At 42.8% G+C, this 17192-nt stretch overlaps 1 protein-coding gene and 1 non-coding gene across 22 annotated transcripts in view; one reads left to right on the top strand and one right to left on the bottom strand.

Moving 5' to 3' along the window:
• The window catches only part of MAP7D2 (MAP7 domain containing 2), a 108433-nt gene extending 97258 nt beyond the window's left edge, over positions 1–11175 (top strand). For 19 of the 21 annotated variants that reach the window (XM_072817884.1, XM_072817888.1, XM_072817886.1 and 16 more), the window contains 6 exons: positions 571–675; positions 2239–2295; positions 2741–2819; positions 3485–3671; positions 6442–6718; positions 9904–11175. In XM_072817884.1, coding sequence (XP_072673985.1) covers positions 571–675; positions 2239–2295; positions 2741–2819; positions 3485–3671; positions 6442–6691 — 678 coding nt within the window. In that variant the 3' untranslated portion in view covers positions 6692–6718; positions 9904–11175. The remainder of the gene's footprint in view (positions 1–570; positions 676–2238; positions 2296–2740; positions 2820–3484; positions 3672–6441; positions 6719–9903) is intronic. The other 2 variants (XM_072817885.1, XM_072817889.1) reach the window with 1 other exon arrangement.
• A 5330-nt stretch (positions 11176–16505) lies between these two features.
• Positions 16506–16612, bottom strand: LOC140628853 (U6 spliceosomal RNA). The gene has a single exon (XR_012026788.1). It is a non-coding gene; the product is annotated as a U6 spliceosomal RNA (small nuclear RNA).
• Between the last annotated feature and the right edge of the window lie 580 nt (positions 16613–17192).

Below are 17192 nucleotides of genomic sequence, written 5' to 3' on the forward strand. Positions count from 1 at the left end.
TCCTTGGGGAATTAAATTTCTGAAACTCCTGGGGCACCTGTGTGGCTCAGTTAGTTGGGCGTTCAACTCTTGGTTTCAGCTCCAGTTGTGGTCTTGGTGTCATGGGATCGAGCCCCACATCAGGCTCCATCCTCAGTTTGGAGTATGCTTGGGATTCTTTCCCTCTTCCTCTCCCTCTGCTCTTGCCCCTCCCCCAACTTGCGTGTGCACACACTAATAGGTAAATAATACATATAAATAATAAAATATATATAAATAAAATATTTAAAAGAAAAAAGTTTCTGTAACTCCTGGCCACAGGAGACTGCTCTCAGACACAGGAAGACCTTGGCAGGCAGTACTGGAACTATCTGCAGGTAATTTGCATGATGGACTGAGGCTATGTGAGTGAGGCCTGGGATGTCTCTGTGTCATAAAGCAGGCTGTGTAAATCCACACTGAATATTGAGAACAATATCCACTTTGAGGTAGATGATAATGTGGAAGAACATGTGCATATCCCAAGGAATCCCACTACAGTGCTTTCTCAGCTTAGTAAAGTCTGTGCCTTGGTTTACCTGTTTCTGCCAGAAGGAAGCAGCAGAAGCAAAGGCCCAGGAGGCAGCTAAACAGATGCGTCTAGAAAGAGAACAGATCATGCTGCAGATTGAGCAGGAGCGACTGGAGAGGAAGAAGGTAAGAGCTAAGGATCAGGAGGAGTTAGGGTGAGGCAAGAATAGGAAATGAATCCAGTTCTGTTCTGTAGTTGTTGGGTAGAGGGATCTTAAAATTGTCTAATTAGGTCAAGTTTGTTGATAGTGCTGTTCAAATCTTCTGTATCCTGTGTCTCTGCCTCTCTCTCTCTCTCTCTTTCTCTCTCTCTCTGTGACTATCATAAATAAATAAAAATTTAAAAAAAAAAAAAAAGGGATCCCTGGGTGGCGCAGCGGTTTGGCGCCTGCCTTTGGCCCAGGGCGCGATCCTGGAGACCCGGGATCGAATCCCACGTCGGGCTCCCGGTGCATGGAGCCTGCTTCTCCCTCTGCCTGTGTCTCTGCCTCTCTCTCTCTCTCTCTCTCTCTCTCTCTCTCTCTCTCTCTCTGTGACTATCATAAATAAATAAAAATTAAAAAAAAAAATCTTCTGTATCCCATTGGTTTTCTGTCACCTTGTTCTATTAGTAACTGAGAGAAGAATATTAAAAGCTCCATCTGTGATTATGGATTTATCCATTTCTCCTTCCAGTTCTTACCAACTTTTGTTTTATGTTTTTGAAACTCTGCTGTTAGGTAAATACATATTTCAGATTATTAAGTTTTCCTGTTGAATTGACCCCCTTTATTGCTAATATATCTTTATCTCCAGTAATAATTGTCTTAAAGTCCACTTTATCAGCCTTTTTATGATTAGTGTTTATATGGTAAATATTTTTTCCATCCTTTTACTTTGAACCTATGTGTGTCCTTATAAGAATCTCCTGTAAACAGCATATAGTTAGGACTTGTTGTTTGTTTTTTTTTTTTTTTTTTAATTTTTATTTATTTATGATAGTCAGAGAGAGAGAGAGAGAGAGGCAGAGACACAGGCAGAGGGAGAAGCAGGCTCCATGCACCGGGAGCCCGACGTGGGATTCGATCCCGGGTCTCCAGGATCGCGCCCTGGGCCAAAGGCAGGCGCCAAACCGCTGCGCCACCCAGGGATCCCCAGGACTTGTTGTTTTAATCCAATTTGATAGTCTGTCTTTTCATTGGAGTGTTTTATCTATTTACATTTTATGTAATTAGGGATAAAGTTGGGTTTAAGGAGGCTGATTATAAAGCTCCATTCCCATGGTGTCCTAGATCCAGCCCAGACTTTGTACTACTTTAAGCCTGAGAGCTAGGAGACCAATCTCTGGCCTCCCCTTCTGACCTGCACCTCAGCTTCACTTTCTCTAGGGTGGTCCTCTAGAGTGACAGATGGTGATTTGTTGATTTTCAGATAGTCTAAGGAGAGGAAGGAAAAAGATGGGGTACAAACCATTGATTCTGGTTACTATTTCACTTCTCAAGCATCTGACTTTGTTCATAGGGCAGAGGTGTATATCTGCAAAACTGATGGAAAACCTTTCTGTACTCATTATCCTCTGCTGATGTTTCTCTTTTACAAGTTTTCTGACATTAAATTGCATATAGAACCAACTGCTTTTTTTTGAGAACCAACTGCTTTTATATGTATTTGATATTATAGACCTTTTACCTGGTTCTTTTTGGTTTCTAGAGAATTGATGAAATCATGAAGAGAACAAGGAAGAGTGATGTGTCTCCAGAAGTGAAGGTAGGGTGTTCAGTGCCATTTTGATAATTTATGGACTGAGAAGAAAAGAATGGCACAGTACATTCAGTGGGATTGTAGGTCTTGCAGAGGAACAGCCAGAAAAGTTGAACTCTTCCTACTTTGTTCCTGGCTAGATTAAGGAAGCTGTCAGTACCTGGAAGGAAAGAGAAGTCTAAGAGAGGAGTTTCAGAGACAGGGTGGTAATGAAAAATTTCCTCCAATAAGAGGGTGTAGGGATGCAGAGAGAGGCACAGTAGTCCCTGAATAAAACAGAAAATGGTGACATATTAATAAGGGAAACAGCTGATTTGTAATAAGCTCAGAAGACTCCAAGAATTACCATGGAACAGGCAGATGGCTCAGCATAGTTCCAAATATCCTTTGGTGCTTTTCAGAAGCACCTGTCTTTCTGTGTAAAGTCTTCCTTCCCTGTATTTGTTTTCAGAAGGAAGACCCAAAGGTGGAGCTTCATTCTGCTGTGTGTGTGGAAAATAAGACAAAACCAGTTGTCCCGAATAAAATAGGTGAGTGTGAGAACTGGTTCTTTGGTTCCTTCCTTTCAGCATAGCCCTTCCTATGGGGGGCAAGCACCCGTGGGTCTTCAGAGTGTTATTGCTGGAAGGGGACTGTGTAGTTTCCCTGCTGGGAGAGTCTTCATGTCCACCACAGTTCTGTCAGGTCCATTCAGAAAGTGGTACTCTAATAGTCCCAGCACAGAAAGCCGGCCACCTGCTGGCCCATGCTACTTTCCAGGGAGCTTACCAGCTGGTCAGGTTCTATTCAGAACTGACTCTGCTATACTATTGTGGTTTCTCCTATCTTCTAGACTTCTAGCCAGTCCAGCTCTTCTCTCTCGAGTATACTTAAAACTCCTTAGCTGTGTATATACCATGGCAGCCAATGTCAGAAGGGCGTGTCCATCTCAGAGGCACTCTATCTCTCCTTTGCCTTGGGGCTCAAGAAAACACTTTGCAGAACCTGGGGACCTGTACAGTATATGACACCAAGCCTCCTGGGTGGGTCATGAGTCCTGCACAGACACTGATGAAGTCATTAGTCTTCTTTTCCCTGTGTGATGCTGATGATATGGGGTTCTTTTTGCAAAACAGTGCAATACTGTTGGTAAAGCAGTTATTTCATTGTTCTGGATATTTTATGGTTAACAGAATGACTTTGTGTTCTCAATCAGAAATAAATGGATTAAACACCTGCCAGGAAGTTAATGGTGTGGGGCGTACTGCGCCAGAAACTTTTCCCCGAGACATTTTCTCTAATGGGCTTAAACCAGTTGGGGGACTTGTTCATCTGGACACCATTGATGGGAAATCAAACAGTCTGGATGATTCAACTGAAGAAGTTCAGTCTATGGATGTGAGGTAAGTTGATTTATTTTCAGTGTTTGTTGATCACTGCCTCTGTTGATTTTTTTCATCTTTTACACATGTGAATCAACTAAAGTAGGTTTGGTTGCCATTCAGGAAAGCTATCAGTGTTTTATTAGAGTCTTTGGTCCGGTTCCTTAGAAGTAGAGCCTAGGAGGGGTGCCTGGGTGGCTCAGTGGGTTGAGCATCCAAGTCTTGGTTTCAGCTCAGTTCATGATCTCATGGGTTGTGGGATCGGGCCCCATGTCCAGCTCTTCACTCAGCAGGAAGTCTGTTTGAAGATTCTCTCCCTCTGTCCTTCCCCCCACTTGTACACATGCGTGTTCTCTTTCTTTAAAATAAATATTTTTTTTAAAATAAGTAGAGCATGTGACAAGTATTCTAAAGCATGGGATTTATAGGGAGAATTCTCTGGAACAAGTGTAGGATTGGAAGCAGGATGGGGTTGGGGGAAGTGCTGGGGCTCCCGGGCCCATGTCTGGGCCATGCCAGAAGCTCTCATTGATGACCACCAGTCCATGATGTTCTGGCTGCAAATTACATAAAGCTTTTAACTGTGATTGAGCTGAGCACTCTTCTCAGAGATTTTGAGTGGTGATTTTTAGTTTTGTTTTGAAAACAATAAACAGAGATAAACCTGAAAAAAAAAAAAAGCAAAGATTCTGTTTTAGGTAATCCTACAGGAACTCTGGAGGATGAATTTCCACCAGAGTGGTCTGATTAAGGGAGGCAGCCTTTGTGCCACTGTATCCATCAGTCATTGAGTGTGGTCACCCAAGGTGGGGGATGCAGTTATAACTTCTGTGGGCATAGGGCTCCGAGTAGCCAAAGGCAGTTGTCCAGAGAAAGAGTGGCAGCTATGAGCTACCAGCAGTCTGCTTGCTCTGCAGCTGGCAGATGGGTGCACCCAAGAGGACCCAAGTAGAATACCAGCAGGACTCAGTGTCCAGTGTCTCATGTTAAAGAAACTTGTCATTGGAGACTTGATAAAGGATCTAATTTGCTTTCAGATACTAAAATCTTAAGGAATTCTTAAACTGATGTGTTTGTGGATAATACCACCTGGCAAATTGATCCTAGATAAAAGAATTCAATTAGCATGTGGTTGGAGCAGAGACACTGAAATGGAGAGTCTTGGGCAGGGCAGTTGAGTGGGGGCAGCTGAGTCAGGCGGCAGCGACGGCATTTTGCAAAGTTCTGTCAGAGCTCCAGCAGGCCAGAGCTTACCCTTCTCTCCTTGGCTGCAAATTCTCAGCTTCATCTGGGGAGGATGGGTCTTTCCTAGGGCACAGTGATTGTAAATATCCCAACTTGTGCACTCTGGCCTTGAGCCAGATATGTAAAAACCCTGGGTCCAGCTCCTTGTGACCACTAGAGCAAATTCTACAGAGACAGCCCTTGCCTCCAGTCTCCCTCTCCTCAGCCCCTGGGGAAAAACAGCTGAGGCATCTTAAATATTAGCACAACATCTCTGCCCCCACCCCATGTTGAGCCTATATCTGCTTTTTCTTTATGTCTCTTGGAGTGGGAAAGAGGATAAGACACAGCATCAGCCAGGGTTCAAGAAAGTAAAGGGGCTTTGTGTGTGCTCCGAGTTTTCCTCTAGCCACCTCTGCATTTAGAGAGAGATGACTCCTGGAGGTTGTACCCAAGCTTGTGACATTTCTCCTCCCCACACTCTGACCAGCTGTTTAAACCCAGGGAAAGGAGGCAAGGTGAGGTGGAGATGGGGTGGGTGTTTCTGCTAATGGGGCAGTTTGCCCAGGCTCCAGCCACCAGAAGTGGTGTTAGATCTGCTACTGCCCCTTAACTAGGCTGAGTATGAAGGAAATGGATTTTCTGAGTTTTTTCAGTTCCACGGTTTTTTTGTAGATTCTTCTCTCAGGTCTTATAAAGGAAGAACAGTCGAGCCTGGCAGCAGCCTTACTCTGGCTCTTAAGAAGGACTGAATGATGGGACCTCACATTCCAGCCCACCACTCATCTGAGCTAGGCCTGTGGTTGACACAGCTATGAAACTTCTTCTATCTCTAGGTTGAAGAGAGAGCGAGCCAGGCCTGCTGGGCAGGAGCTGGATAAGTCAGGGTGGGTAGAGTGGGCTCTCACTTTAGAGAGGGAAGATGGAAGAGATTTGCTCTGCAGGTGACTGGATAGGTCCGTGTTCACAATGCCTCCCACCTAAACTGAACACTTAACTGCAGGTGGCTCCACACAGACTTCCTCAGTATGATCACATCACTCTCACAGGAGCCTGGTAGGAAGAAATGATTGTTCACCCCATTGTACAGCAGAGGAAACTGGAGCCAGGGGACAAAAAGCAGCTTGTCCAAGGTGGTACTGCTAGAGAAAAGCAGGACCAGGAGCCCCAGCGCTGATTAGGGCCCTTCCTCTGCTCAGTTTTAACTTCTAGCATTTGCTTTTTATTTGGTTTTACCATTTTGAAGGTTTTGGAAGTGGTTGTCTTCTCTGCAGTAGAGTGTTGGTCAGCCTGTGGTTCTTATTTTCTTATTTCCTGGGGGCAGTGTGAGCTTGGCCTTCACAGCCCTACTCAGTCCACTTCCCTTGTTCTCCTCCATGGGGGCCTTGCGTCTATCAGTGTCTCAGAGTTGAACTAACTTGTATTTTTTGTAGTATGTTTCACACCAGCTCTGGCTCTAAATCCATCTTCTCTAGAAAGGTAGTATAACAAAATATCACAAATAGAATTAATTTTTGCCTCTTTCTCTACCTCTCTCCTTTCCTGCCCTCCCACCCCCACATTCCAGTCCTGTTTCGAAGGAAGAGCTTATCTCTATCCCGGAATTTTCACCAGTAAGTGAAATGATTCCTGGGGTGTCTCTGGACCAAAATGGAACTGGTAATGCCCGAGCTCTTCAAGATCTCTTAGATTTCACCGGCCCCCCCATGTACCCTAAGCGATCCAGTGAGAATCTCAGCCTGGATGACTGTAACAAAAACCTGATTGAAGGATTTAACAGTCCTGGCCAAGAAAATACTCTGAACACCTTCTGTTGACAAATACATCCATCTCTTTAGTGAAAGGTACCGTACAGTCTTTTAATTATAGTCTAAATCTATACTTCTCCAACTGGGGTTTGTGAAGGTGGGAGAAACATCACTCAGTCTCTTGGATGGTTAGGTTTATTTGAAAAATAGAAACGTGAATATGAATACAGGTATCACCCGTTTTTCAAAAGTTCACACTATGCCAAATGTAGTTTATGAAAGATCTACATTAGTACCAGTTTACATTAACTGAAGGTAATCCAAAGAGGGTTTTCACTTTTACAAAAAACGACAAAATGTGAAAATTGTATTCAGTGTTTGTCTTGGAGCCAGCTGTTAGAGAAGCAGCATGTGCCCTAAGCAGTCAAAGTGTCTCCACCAAGCTCCTTCCTGAGAACTGCCCTCAGCATTCAGCTGCCATAGCTCTGCACTGTCTGTGAGCATCTGTGCTTTCTCTCCATTTATTTTGCACATCCATTAGCAAGATGTGTTCTAAGGTATCAGAAAAGCCTAAGAGGTTATTTTTGGGGTCTGGAGATACTCAAAATTTTTTTCATGTAAGTTAGTGGTAATTGCCTCTTAACCTTACGCCATGCTACAAGAGGTTTCATAGGAACATTCTTTCAGATAGGAGGAAAACCTATATATAGTATATACTGCAGCACACACATAATAATTGAGATGGATTCAAGTAAATCCTTTGTATGAGAGCCTTTAGTGCCACACCCCACCATGCCTGCTCTTGCTATTTGGGGTTTGTGGATGGGTGTGTATGTTGAGAGTACTTCTGAAAGTTTGATCAGGCATCTATATGGAGTAGCACCATTTTTAGAGGCAAAGAGAAAATGCTGTAATAGTGGTGCATGGTGATATTAATAAAATGAATTTCTCCCCTACTTTTACTCAATGACATCCCACATTCTATCTACAGTCATTTATATTACAGTGATGAGCATTGGGCCAAATGTTCACTATTTTGTTAACCCATTCTGGAATCTTTTATTTTATTTTTATTTTTTTTTAATTTTTATTTATTTATGATAGTCACAGAGAGAGAGAGAGAGAGAGGCAGAGACATAGGCAGAGGGAGAAGCAGGCTCCATGCACCGGCAGCCCGACGTGGGATTCGATCCCGGGTCTCCAGGATCGCGCCCTGGGCCAAAGGCAGGCGCCAAACCGCTGCGCCACCCAGGGATCCCGATTCTGGAATCTTTTAAAGCAAACATTTAATCTTGGGTCACATCAGAAGGAGTGGGAGGATGGAGAACTGAAGTTTGTGTCCTGAAGCTTTTATTCCTCACCTTTGGCATTTTTTCTTGCAAAAGTGGGTTTTAAACACTGAATTTATGGGACTTAGTTATATATACCTCACATTGGATTTACTTCAGTTTGGGGCTTGATTTTGATGATGAAAACATAATTACAATCTATCATTAAATCCTTTCAAAACTTAATTCCAATTGTCTTCCCATTTTAGAGTCTTCAAAACATTTTTATATTCTCAGCACACTCTCACTTTCTTTTTTAACTTTATTTAAATTCAGTTAATTAACATATAGTATATCATTAGTTTCAGAGGTAGAGTTCAGTTATTCATCAGTTGCATATAACACCTGGTGCTCAATATATCACATGCGCTCCTTAATACCCATCACCCAGTTACCGCATCCCCCACCTATCCCACCTCCAGCAGCCCTCAGTTTGTTTCCTATGGTTAAGAGTCTCTTACGCTCCACTCCTATAACAGAACTTCAATGCCTGATAGGATATAGTCCAACCTTTCTGTTTCTCGAATGAGGAAACATAAGATGCCTGTTCAGTCAGAGGAGCATGCAGCTCTTGATCATGGGTTTGTGAGTTCAAGCCCCATGTTGAGCATAGAGCCTACTAAAAAGAATATGAAGGTCTATTTTGGGGCACCTGCCTGGGTCAGTTGGAGGAGCATGCGACTCTTGATCTCGGGGTCATGAGTTTGAGCCCCATGTTGGGTGCAGAGATTACTTAAAATCAAATGAGGAAACAGGTTGAGGAGACCACATGACCAGGGTCACTGTATTTTGTGTACATCTTCCTGTGCTCAGCTGTCAGCTGTAGACAGTACATCTTAATAGTTCACCTCTCTTGGCTCTTGGGAAAGAAGTTGTGGCCCTTTCACACATGAAAGGGTATGCATGGCAGGTAGTTTTAGAATAAACCATGTTCCTAGAGAGTATTATGCTAAGTCAAATTAATCAGTAAGAGAAAGACAAATACCATATGATTTTCATCATATGTGGAAATTAAGAAAACAGACAAACAAAAGGGAGAAAAAGAAGCAAACCAAGAAACAGACTCTTAGCTCTAGAGAGCAAACTGCTGGTTACCAGAGAGGAGGTGGGGGGGGGGGGTGGTTTAAATAGGTGATGGGGATGAAGGAGTACACTTGTGACGAGCACTGGGTGTTGCATGGAAGCATTGAATCACTATATTGTACACTTTTTAAATAAATTTATTTTTATTGGTGTTCAGTTTGCCAACATATAGAATAACACCCAGTGCTCATCCCATCAAGTGTCCCTCTCAGTGCCTGTCACCTAGTCACCTCCATCCCCCGCCCACCTCCCCTTCCCCCACCCCTAGTTCGTTTCCCAGAGTTAGGAGTCTCTCATGTTCTGTCTCCCTTTCTGATATTTCCCACTCATTTTTTCTCCTTTCCCCTTTATTCCCTTTCACTATTTTTTATATTCCCCAAATGAATGTACACTTCAAACGAATAGTACACCGTGTTAACTGAATTAAAATAAAAACTTAAAAAATAAAAAGAATGGGATAGAAATAAATAAGCATGTGTTAGTTGCTTGTTTTGACTGCATTTGGCTTCTTAAAATAAGTTCTCTGAAATCTTAAAATGTGTTTTTAAGATTTTTTATTGTGGGGGAGTTTGTTGGGGGTTTTTGTTGTCACAGTGGTTGGGGGCAGCACTGATATTAGGAAAGCAGAGTTTGGGATATTAGCATCCTACAGGTTTTTGGACAGTCACAAAGAGAATTTGGCCACCTAATAGAGTAGTCCTACCCAAAATGCTGTAGCACTTCAATTGAATGATACTATATGAGCCAAGGAAAATATCATTACCAAGGGGGTAGAAAGTACCAGACAGTGTGATCATTTTAGTGAAAGAGAATAGATACATTGTGCTCTCTTCATTCATCTCACCTGGTTTTGTTTTTGAATTGACACAGGTGGTGTTTGGAGAACCCATGAAGCTGCTGGTAGTCAAATCCGAGCTGCCGGTCCTCTGAAGAAGCTCCTATTGTCCTAAATCATCGGATTCCAAATTATTAGATCAAAATGTAACTGTATTCCTAGTTAGTATGTCAAACACCGGCCACTCTTGGTAGAAATCTTGAAACATTGGCCTCGTTGGGCTTTAGCAAAGTTTCATGTTACAGTTCTATTTATGAGCTTCAGCTGCTGATAAAGCGCTTCTTGTACTACTTTATTATCATAGTGAGCCTCTGAATAACCCAGGTGATCCTGTGTTGGAAATTCACCTTATAGCTGTTCTTATTCCCAAAGTTGGAGTACATAAACATGTAGATGTCTTTTCCTGTAAATATTCTAGACATTAACCCAGACTCTACTTAAGCATATATACCAAACTTGGGCTGCTTATCTCCCTGTGTTTAGAAGAAGAAATTCCAGAAGGTTTTCCCCCTTCTCTGGGATTTCTTTGTTGGAAGTTACTATCAAGAGGCTTTTTTTTTATTATTAAGCTTAGCCACCTGTAAAATGTTTGCCCCACATTACTCCTTGGGGACCTAACAGAATAAGTCTGGTTGATTAAGGAAACAAGCAGTGTGGAATGATTTCTGTTCACTTACGCATTTTCTTATAGATGTGGGCACCTGAATCTAGCGAGAATCTTGTCATTGTTGCACCTTTAAAAGTCTCCAAGCCATCGAGTGGCTTTTGGACTAAAGGAAGTTTAAATGAATTGTGTATCTCATGGACAGGTGGTTGGTTTTCATGTTGTTGCTATTGCTTTTCTCTTGGATCTTGGGGCCCTTGTTTACTCCTGTGTTTGCTCTAATGAAGCTAGGCACAAGTGAAAATGATAGTGTTCTGGAACACGGGGGCCCTGAATTGGACCTAATATGTCACTTTAAAGACTTTAACGTAAAAACATATGAACAGGGGACACATGACGCTAGAATGTATAATCCATGTGTTTCATGCCATATAATAATGTGTTTTCTTAATTTTATTTCTTGTGGTAAAGTGTGACTTTCAGATTAAAATGACCTTCTTTGAAACTTTTTTTTGACTTGTACAGTAAAGAGTTTGGAAAATATCCATAATTTTGAGGTTTGCAACCAGGAGATAAAAAGAAGTCTCGATAGTAATCTTGTTCATGTGCTTTTAAAACCAGCTACAATTTAAGACTTCATTAGTTATGGAAACTGTATGTTTGTGTATGTGTATATATTAAATAAAATATATGCCTCCAGTAATGCAGTGCCATTGATCTTGATGAATATCAGGGTAAAATCCCTTTTATGACAAGCACACAGAAAATGATAGCATGGTCTGACTTTCAAAAAACGCCTCACCATCTTTCTTACAGCTTTATTTTGCTGTTTGTTTTGTTGTGATCTGTTGTACCTCACAGCACCATTGTGACCGTGGTGATGCCTCATTTGCATGATTTGTACGTTGTGTTTAATGTGAAATACATGTTCATTGAAGAGTCTGATGGCTTGCTAGTGTTTTGTTTCTGTAGGCTCAATGAAGAAATGTTCTGAAACCAAATCAAATTTTTTAAAACCTATGTGGAGAAAAACCAAAAATCCTGTGTGGGTGTCCTTTCCCTGTCAAACTCATTAAAATTTCTCTGTTGTCAGTTCCAAGTGCAACCAACTGGAAATAAGCTTAAGTGATGAGCTGTCCCTAGGACATGATGAACTTCTAGGTATAGTAAAGTTGCTGTATTTTCATACCACTGATGTGAGGGAATTCTAGCTAGCTAAGATGCAGTTAACCTTAGTGCAATCCACAAAAACAGTCCACATAGTGATCTGGCATTTAAACAAAATTATAATGGGTATGGTGATCCTTATTTTCCAGTAAGCTAAAACCCAGGCTAGCTGTGTGTGTGTGTGTGTGTGTGTGTGTGTGTGTGTGTGTTTAATTCATGGCCTGTCTACAGCCTGAGAGACAGTATCAGCCAAGACCAAGAGCCAAGAGGGCAGAACTGGAATGGGAATGTTGGAACTCTCATGATAACTTTCTGCCCTGCCATCTCTGAAGCCAGGGATCCAGTCTATGCAGCCCTCCTCAGTTCTGCTGACAAAGTCTCTGTTGAGTGCACAGGAGTGGACATCCTAAGTCTTTCCCTGTACTGAGTGTCTTTGACAGTGGCATTACAGCTAGTGTCTGTCATCTTGAGCCCTGGCCACAGGGTCACAGTGGTGGCCAGTCACTCCTAAGAGCAATTTTTATTTCGTGAACATTCTAAAGTTTTCTTAGTATGTACAGGTTTTCTATTAGTCAAATTCTTTGTAAACTAAATTTGGAAAGCAAATATAAAGAACTATTTTGTTTCGAGAGGTGCACTGGGGCACATTACCCATTACATTGGCCACAACACAGAGTGACCTCCATCTCCACTCTTCAGTATTGTTCAAGAAATGCAATTATGTGAGAAAGTAGAGTGAGAATGCTTAGAAATAGAAGCCTTTACAGATAGTGTTTGGGAATGGGGCAGACCCAAAGAGAAACAAGTGAAAAGCTCTTATAGTATTTCCACAAGTGAGCCAACTACTAAGGAAAAATCAGTAGTTTTCTTACACATTAATAATAAACAGGAAATCCCAAGAAAACCCAGAAAATTCCTGGAAATAAACTCTATCTAAAACTTGATCAGCAGGGACATTAGATGTAAATGGAAAGACATGTCCCCAAGGTAGGAAAACCTGTGTGTGTGACTAATAGTAGGTAGCCCTCACCTTTGTGCAGTATTTATAAATTGAATCAAGTCCCAGTCAATGGAATTTCTTTTTTGCAACTTGTAAACATAATTATACGGTACATGTAAGAAAGTGAACACAAAGCTAAGAAACTTTTTTAAAATGAGCTTTTTTTTTTATTATTTATGATAGTCACACAGAGAGAGAGAGAGAGAGACAGAGACATAGGCAGAGGGAGAAGCAGGCTCCATGCACCGGGAGCCCAACGTGGGATTCGATCCCAGGTCTCCAGGATCACGCCCTGGGCCAAAGGCAGGCGCTAAACCGCTGCGCCACCCAGGGATCCCTAAAAATGAGCTTTTTAAAAAGGGAGAATCTCCCTGAACAAACAGCTAAATATGTGATAAAACTTCAATAACTAAAGCAGTGTAGTCTGATAAATAGAATTTGAAATAGAAAATAGGCATCAGGGATCCCTGGGTGGTGCAGCGGTTTGGCGCCTGCCTTTGGCCCAGGGTGCGATCCTGGAGACCCGGGATCGAGTCCCACGTCGGGCTCCCGGTGCATGGAGCCTGCTTCTCCCTCTGCCTATGTCTCTGCCTCTCTCTCTGTGTGACTATTGTAGATTAAAATAAATAAATAAAGATTTAAAAAAAAAGAAAAATAGGCATCAGAGGATCCCTGGGTGGCGCAGCGGTTTGGCGCCTGCCTTTGGCCCAGGGTGCAATCCTGGAGTCCCGGGATCGAGTCCCGCATCGGGCTCCTGGCATGGAGCCTGTTTCTCCCTCTGCCTGTGTCTCTGCCTCTCTCTCTCTCTCTCTCTCTATCATAAATTAAATAAATAAAATCTTTTTAAAAAATAGACATCAGTGACATACCCAAGAGACATAAGAATATAATGTTTGATGGAATAAGAATGGATTATTTCTTCCTGTGGAGAGATAGCATGTGGTTTAGTGTCTCCCGAGCATCAACTGAGTATCTCTGATGGGTTTTGAATAATGGCCCAGAAGTCAATGAGGAAATTATAAAGACAGGAGCAGGAACCAAGGTATAGCTACCAATTTTGATTCAAGGTTTAATTCAGGGGAGGATTTAGGCACGAGGCTTGGTACAAGTCTAAAGATCTTGAACTGATGCCCCCCACCCATCAGAAGGTGCCATGATCTCAGGAGGCGAGAAGCAGTGGCCTCTACTTGCCATCGTTTAAGCTTCTTTTGCAGGAGTGGACTTTAAGAGCAGCGCATCCACAGTTCCTGCTGTATCTAAGGTGGTCCTAAGACTTCTCCAGATTATGAGGTAGGTAGGAGAGGGTTACTTCCTTGAGGACACACGGCTGGAACTTGACAGTGCTGGGGCTGACTCCAGGGCCCCAGCTTTGGTACCCCCAGGGGAGTTGACAGGTTCTTCTGCCCCTGAAAGCAGCAAAACTGCTTTTGCTAGAACAGGTGCTTATAGCTGAGAAGGGCTAGAACTCCTATGGGGAATCCTAGTTCTGAGTGTGCTTTTTTTTTTAATTGTTGAGATATTCACATACTATAAAAATATCCCCCTTTTTCATTTGAGTGTGCTTTGCACGCATTTCTTATCCATCCATCCACTCAAAGCAGCAGAGTTTGGCTGTATTATTGGTTCATGTCCCCATTGTACCTAGAAGCAAGAACATGGGATTTGAAAGTAGTATTCCCTGAACCAATCACTTCCCCATCTTCCTGTCCCAACAGGCCAAATTAATGCGGTGTTTATGTAACCTGATTTATGTGGGCTGTTCAGTGTTGTTTCACATTCTCTGTGCATAAATATTGGATCAAATTCCAAACACAGGCTCACTCATCAGATACCTAGTATGGGCCTTCTAAGTCAATGAGAAACATGGAGTGGGTGAAACTGAATTAAAATGCTTTGAAAAGGATGCCTGGGTGGCTCAGCAGTTGAGCGTCTGCCTTTGACTTAGGGCATGATCCCGGAGTCGAGTCCCACATCGGGCTCCCTGCATGGAGCCTGCTTCTTCCTCTGCCTGCTTCTCTACCTCTCTCTCTCTCTCTCTCTCTCTCTGTCTCTCATGAATAAATAGTCTTTTTTTAAAAAATGCTTTGAAAATTCTGACCCTTGAAGACATGCTTTTAACAGTGACCATCTGATCTAGTGGGCATAGGGTGGCTCTATTTGACTCTTGTTTTGGGGACAGATGGCCCATGTTAACTAGGAGGGAAATATTTTTCTTTTTTGACCCTAAGATCCAAGTCAGAGTCCAAAACAGTGGGCACTCCACACACAGCAGGAAGAAATCACTCCTGCTGCAGCCCAGAGCCTGAGAGGCACCTTTCAAAAGACAGAGGGAGCTGATAGGCTTCAATGTGACACCTAGTGAACTCACTCCCCACCTCTTCTTGCAGCTGTGCAGTAAATAAGAGAGAAGCATCTGTGAATCAATTAGTAAATACCAAAGTTTAATCCTTCCAATTGACTCTGAGGGATGGTTGATGTTAGGGAAAAAGCCTAAAATGACCAGCCTTATGGACTTCCAAGATAGTGTATTAGAGCAGGCTTTTCCCATGTCCCCTTATCTCAGGAAATGCAAAAAACAACGAATAGAGTCCCAAGGAATTGGAACTTCATGTAAAATAACTTCTTTTTTTCCCCGCCCCCTTCCAATAACTTCCTTTTTGACTTAGAGCCAGCAGCCTTCTGTTGACTGTCCTTGTCTTTTAATCACATTTTCCGGGGAATATAAAAAATAGTGAAAGGGAATAAAGGGGAAAGGAGAGAAAATGAGTGAAAATATCAGAGAGGGTGACAACATGAGAGACTCCTAACTCTGGGAAAGGAACAAGGGGTAGTGGAGGGGAGGTGGGTGGGGGGATGGGGTGACTGGGTTATGGGCACTGACGGGAGCACTTGACAGGATGAGCACTGGGTGTTATGCTATATGTTGGCAAATCGAACTCCAATAAAAAAAGTTTTTAAAAATCACATTTTCCTAGTGTGTGCAAGCTCATCTTTGAAACGACCAGAAAGTCGTCAACAAAGAAGGGATAGCTAAGAAGGGGCTCCGTCTTGCAAGTAGACATATGGAGAGCTTGTGGGAATGCATGTAGTCCCCAGGGTGGGATGCAACGCTTGTTTTAGAACAGACAATCTTATTGGTACCATGGGAAGGAAGAAATAAATTTCATTTGCTCAGTGGACCTGACCTTCAGAAGGGTTCTCAGGGATCACTCCTGTGCAGTGATGGCCCTGATGGCTGTTATGGGGTTTTCAGTATTCACTGATGGTAAGAAATTATCCAGAACGTGGAAATAAGGCCAAAAGATAACCTGCATGCCCTTTCAAAGACCTGCTAGAGCGTGGTCTTAGCGCAGCAGCCCAAGGGCCACTGAGTCTCAGGGGACGTAGCTTTGTGTGACTGGCCATGTGCTTGGACTAGGACCCAGTCTCTGGAGTTACTCACTTGTAGATAGAAAGTTGCAGATGACTTTTGTCTTACAGAAAAGTTAACTCTAAAGGTTATGCCTCAAAAAAAAAAAAAAAAAAGGTTATGCCTCTTTGTTCCTATAGGGCACTAAACAATTTTGTATGTAATTTTGCGATCTCATCCCACCACTTGTTTCCCAACAAATGTATGTCCTGTGGTGCTGCATGTATACCCACATCCGTGTGCCCAACAAGCAATCCCCATATCCTCAATTGACCCAGTTTTGTCATCCTGCTCCTTGATGAATTCAACACAGTTTTGACACATGCTCATGTATGTTTGTATCACAATTGTGCCTGTAACCTTTAGGAAGTTACACTTTGATGATAAGGAAGCCTTAAGTCCTCAGTAGGTTTGGGAAATTACAAACAGCTGCTATAATGGCTTTATTTATTTATTTTAAAATATGGAACACTTGACAAATTTGCGTGGCATCCTTGCGCAGGGGCCATGCTAATCTTCTCTATATCGTTCCGATTTTAGTATATGTGCTGCCGAAGCAAACACGCTATAATGGCTTTAAAGATTTAAATTAAATGCTGATGTAGTGGATGTCATGGTATACCACCTGGATGGACTTCCTCTTTCAGACTGAGGTATTTGTCCTTCCAGCTGCTGGAAGGACAAGCTTTGCGTAGTGGCAGTATCGTAGCCAATGAGGTTTATCAGATGCTGGAAGGACAGTTGATGAGGCTTGGTGGTGGAGTTCCTCCCTGAGAATTGACTCTTTTTTTTTTTTCATTGAAGTTTGATTTGCCAACATACAGTGTAACACCCAGTACTCATCCCATCAAGTGCCCTCCTAAGAATTGCCTTTGACTAAGGGAGGCTGCCTCACGGAGGTTAAACCCCCTCACTTGGGTAGCCTGTATCTAATGGATAATGTGGGTGTACAAAAACCCTTGCCTCAAAGTGGGACAATTCAGAAGGGCTGTCTCAGCTTCAGAGCTGCTCCCTGTGGGTTCACCTGAGGCCTTTGTTGAGGCTGCATTGCAGCCCAAGTTCTCCCTCCTGCTTCCTCCATTCCTCTGTGTACTCCCCATGTGCCTCCTGCATGCTAACTGGTCTCAGACTCTGTTCCTAGAGT

The sequence above is a fragment of the Canis lupus genome, chromosome X, assembly GCF_048164855.1.
Source record: "Canis lupus baileyi chromosome X, mCanLup2.hap1, whole genome shotgun sequence".
NCBI lineage: Eukaryota > Metazoa > Chordata > Mammalia > Carnivora > Canidae > Canis > Canis lupus.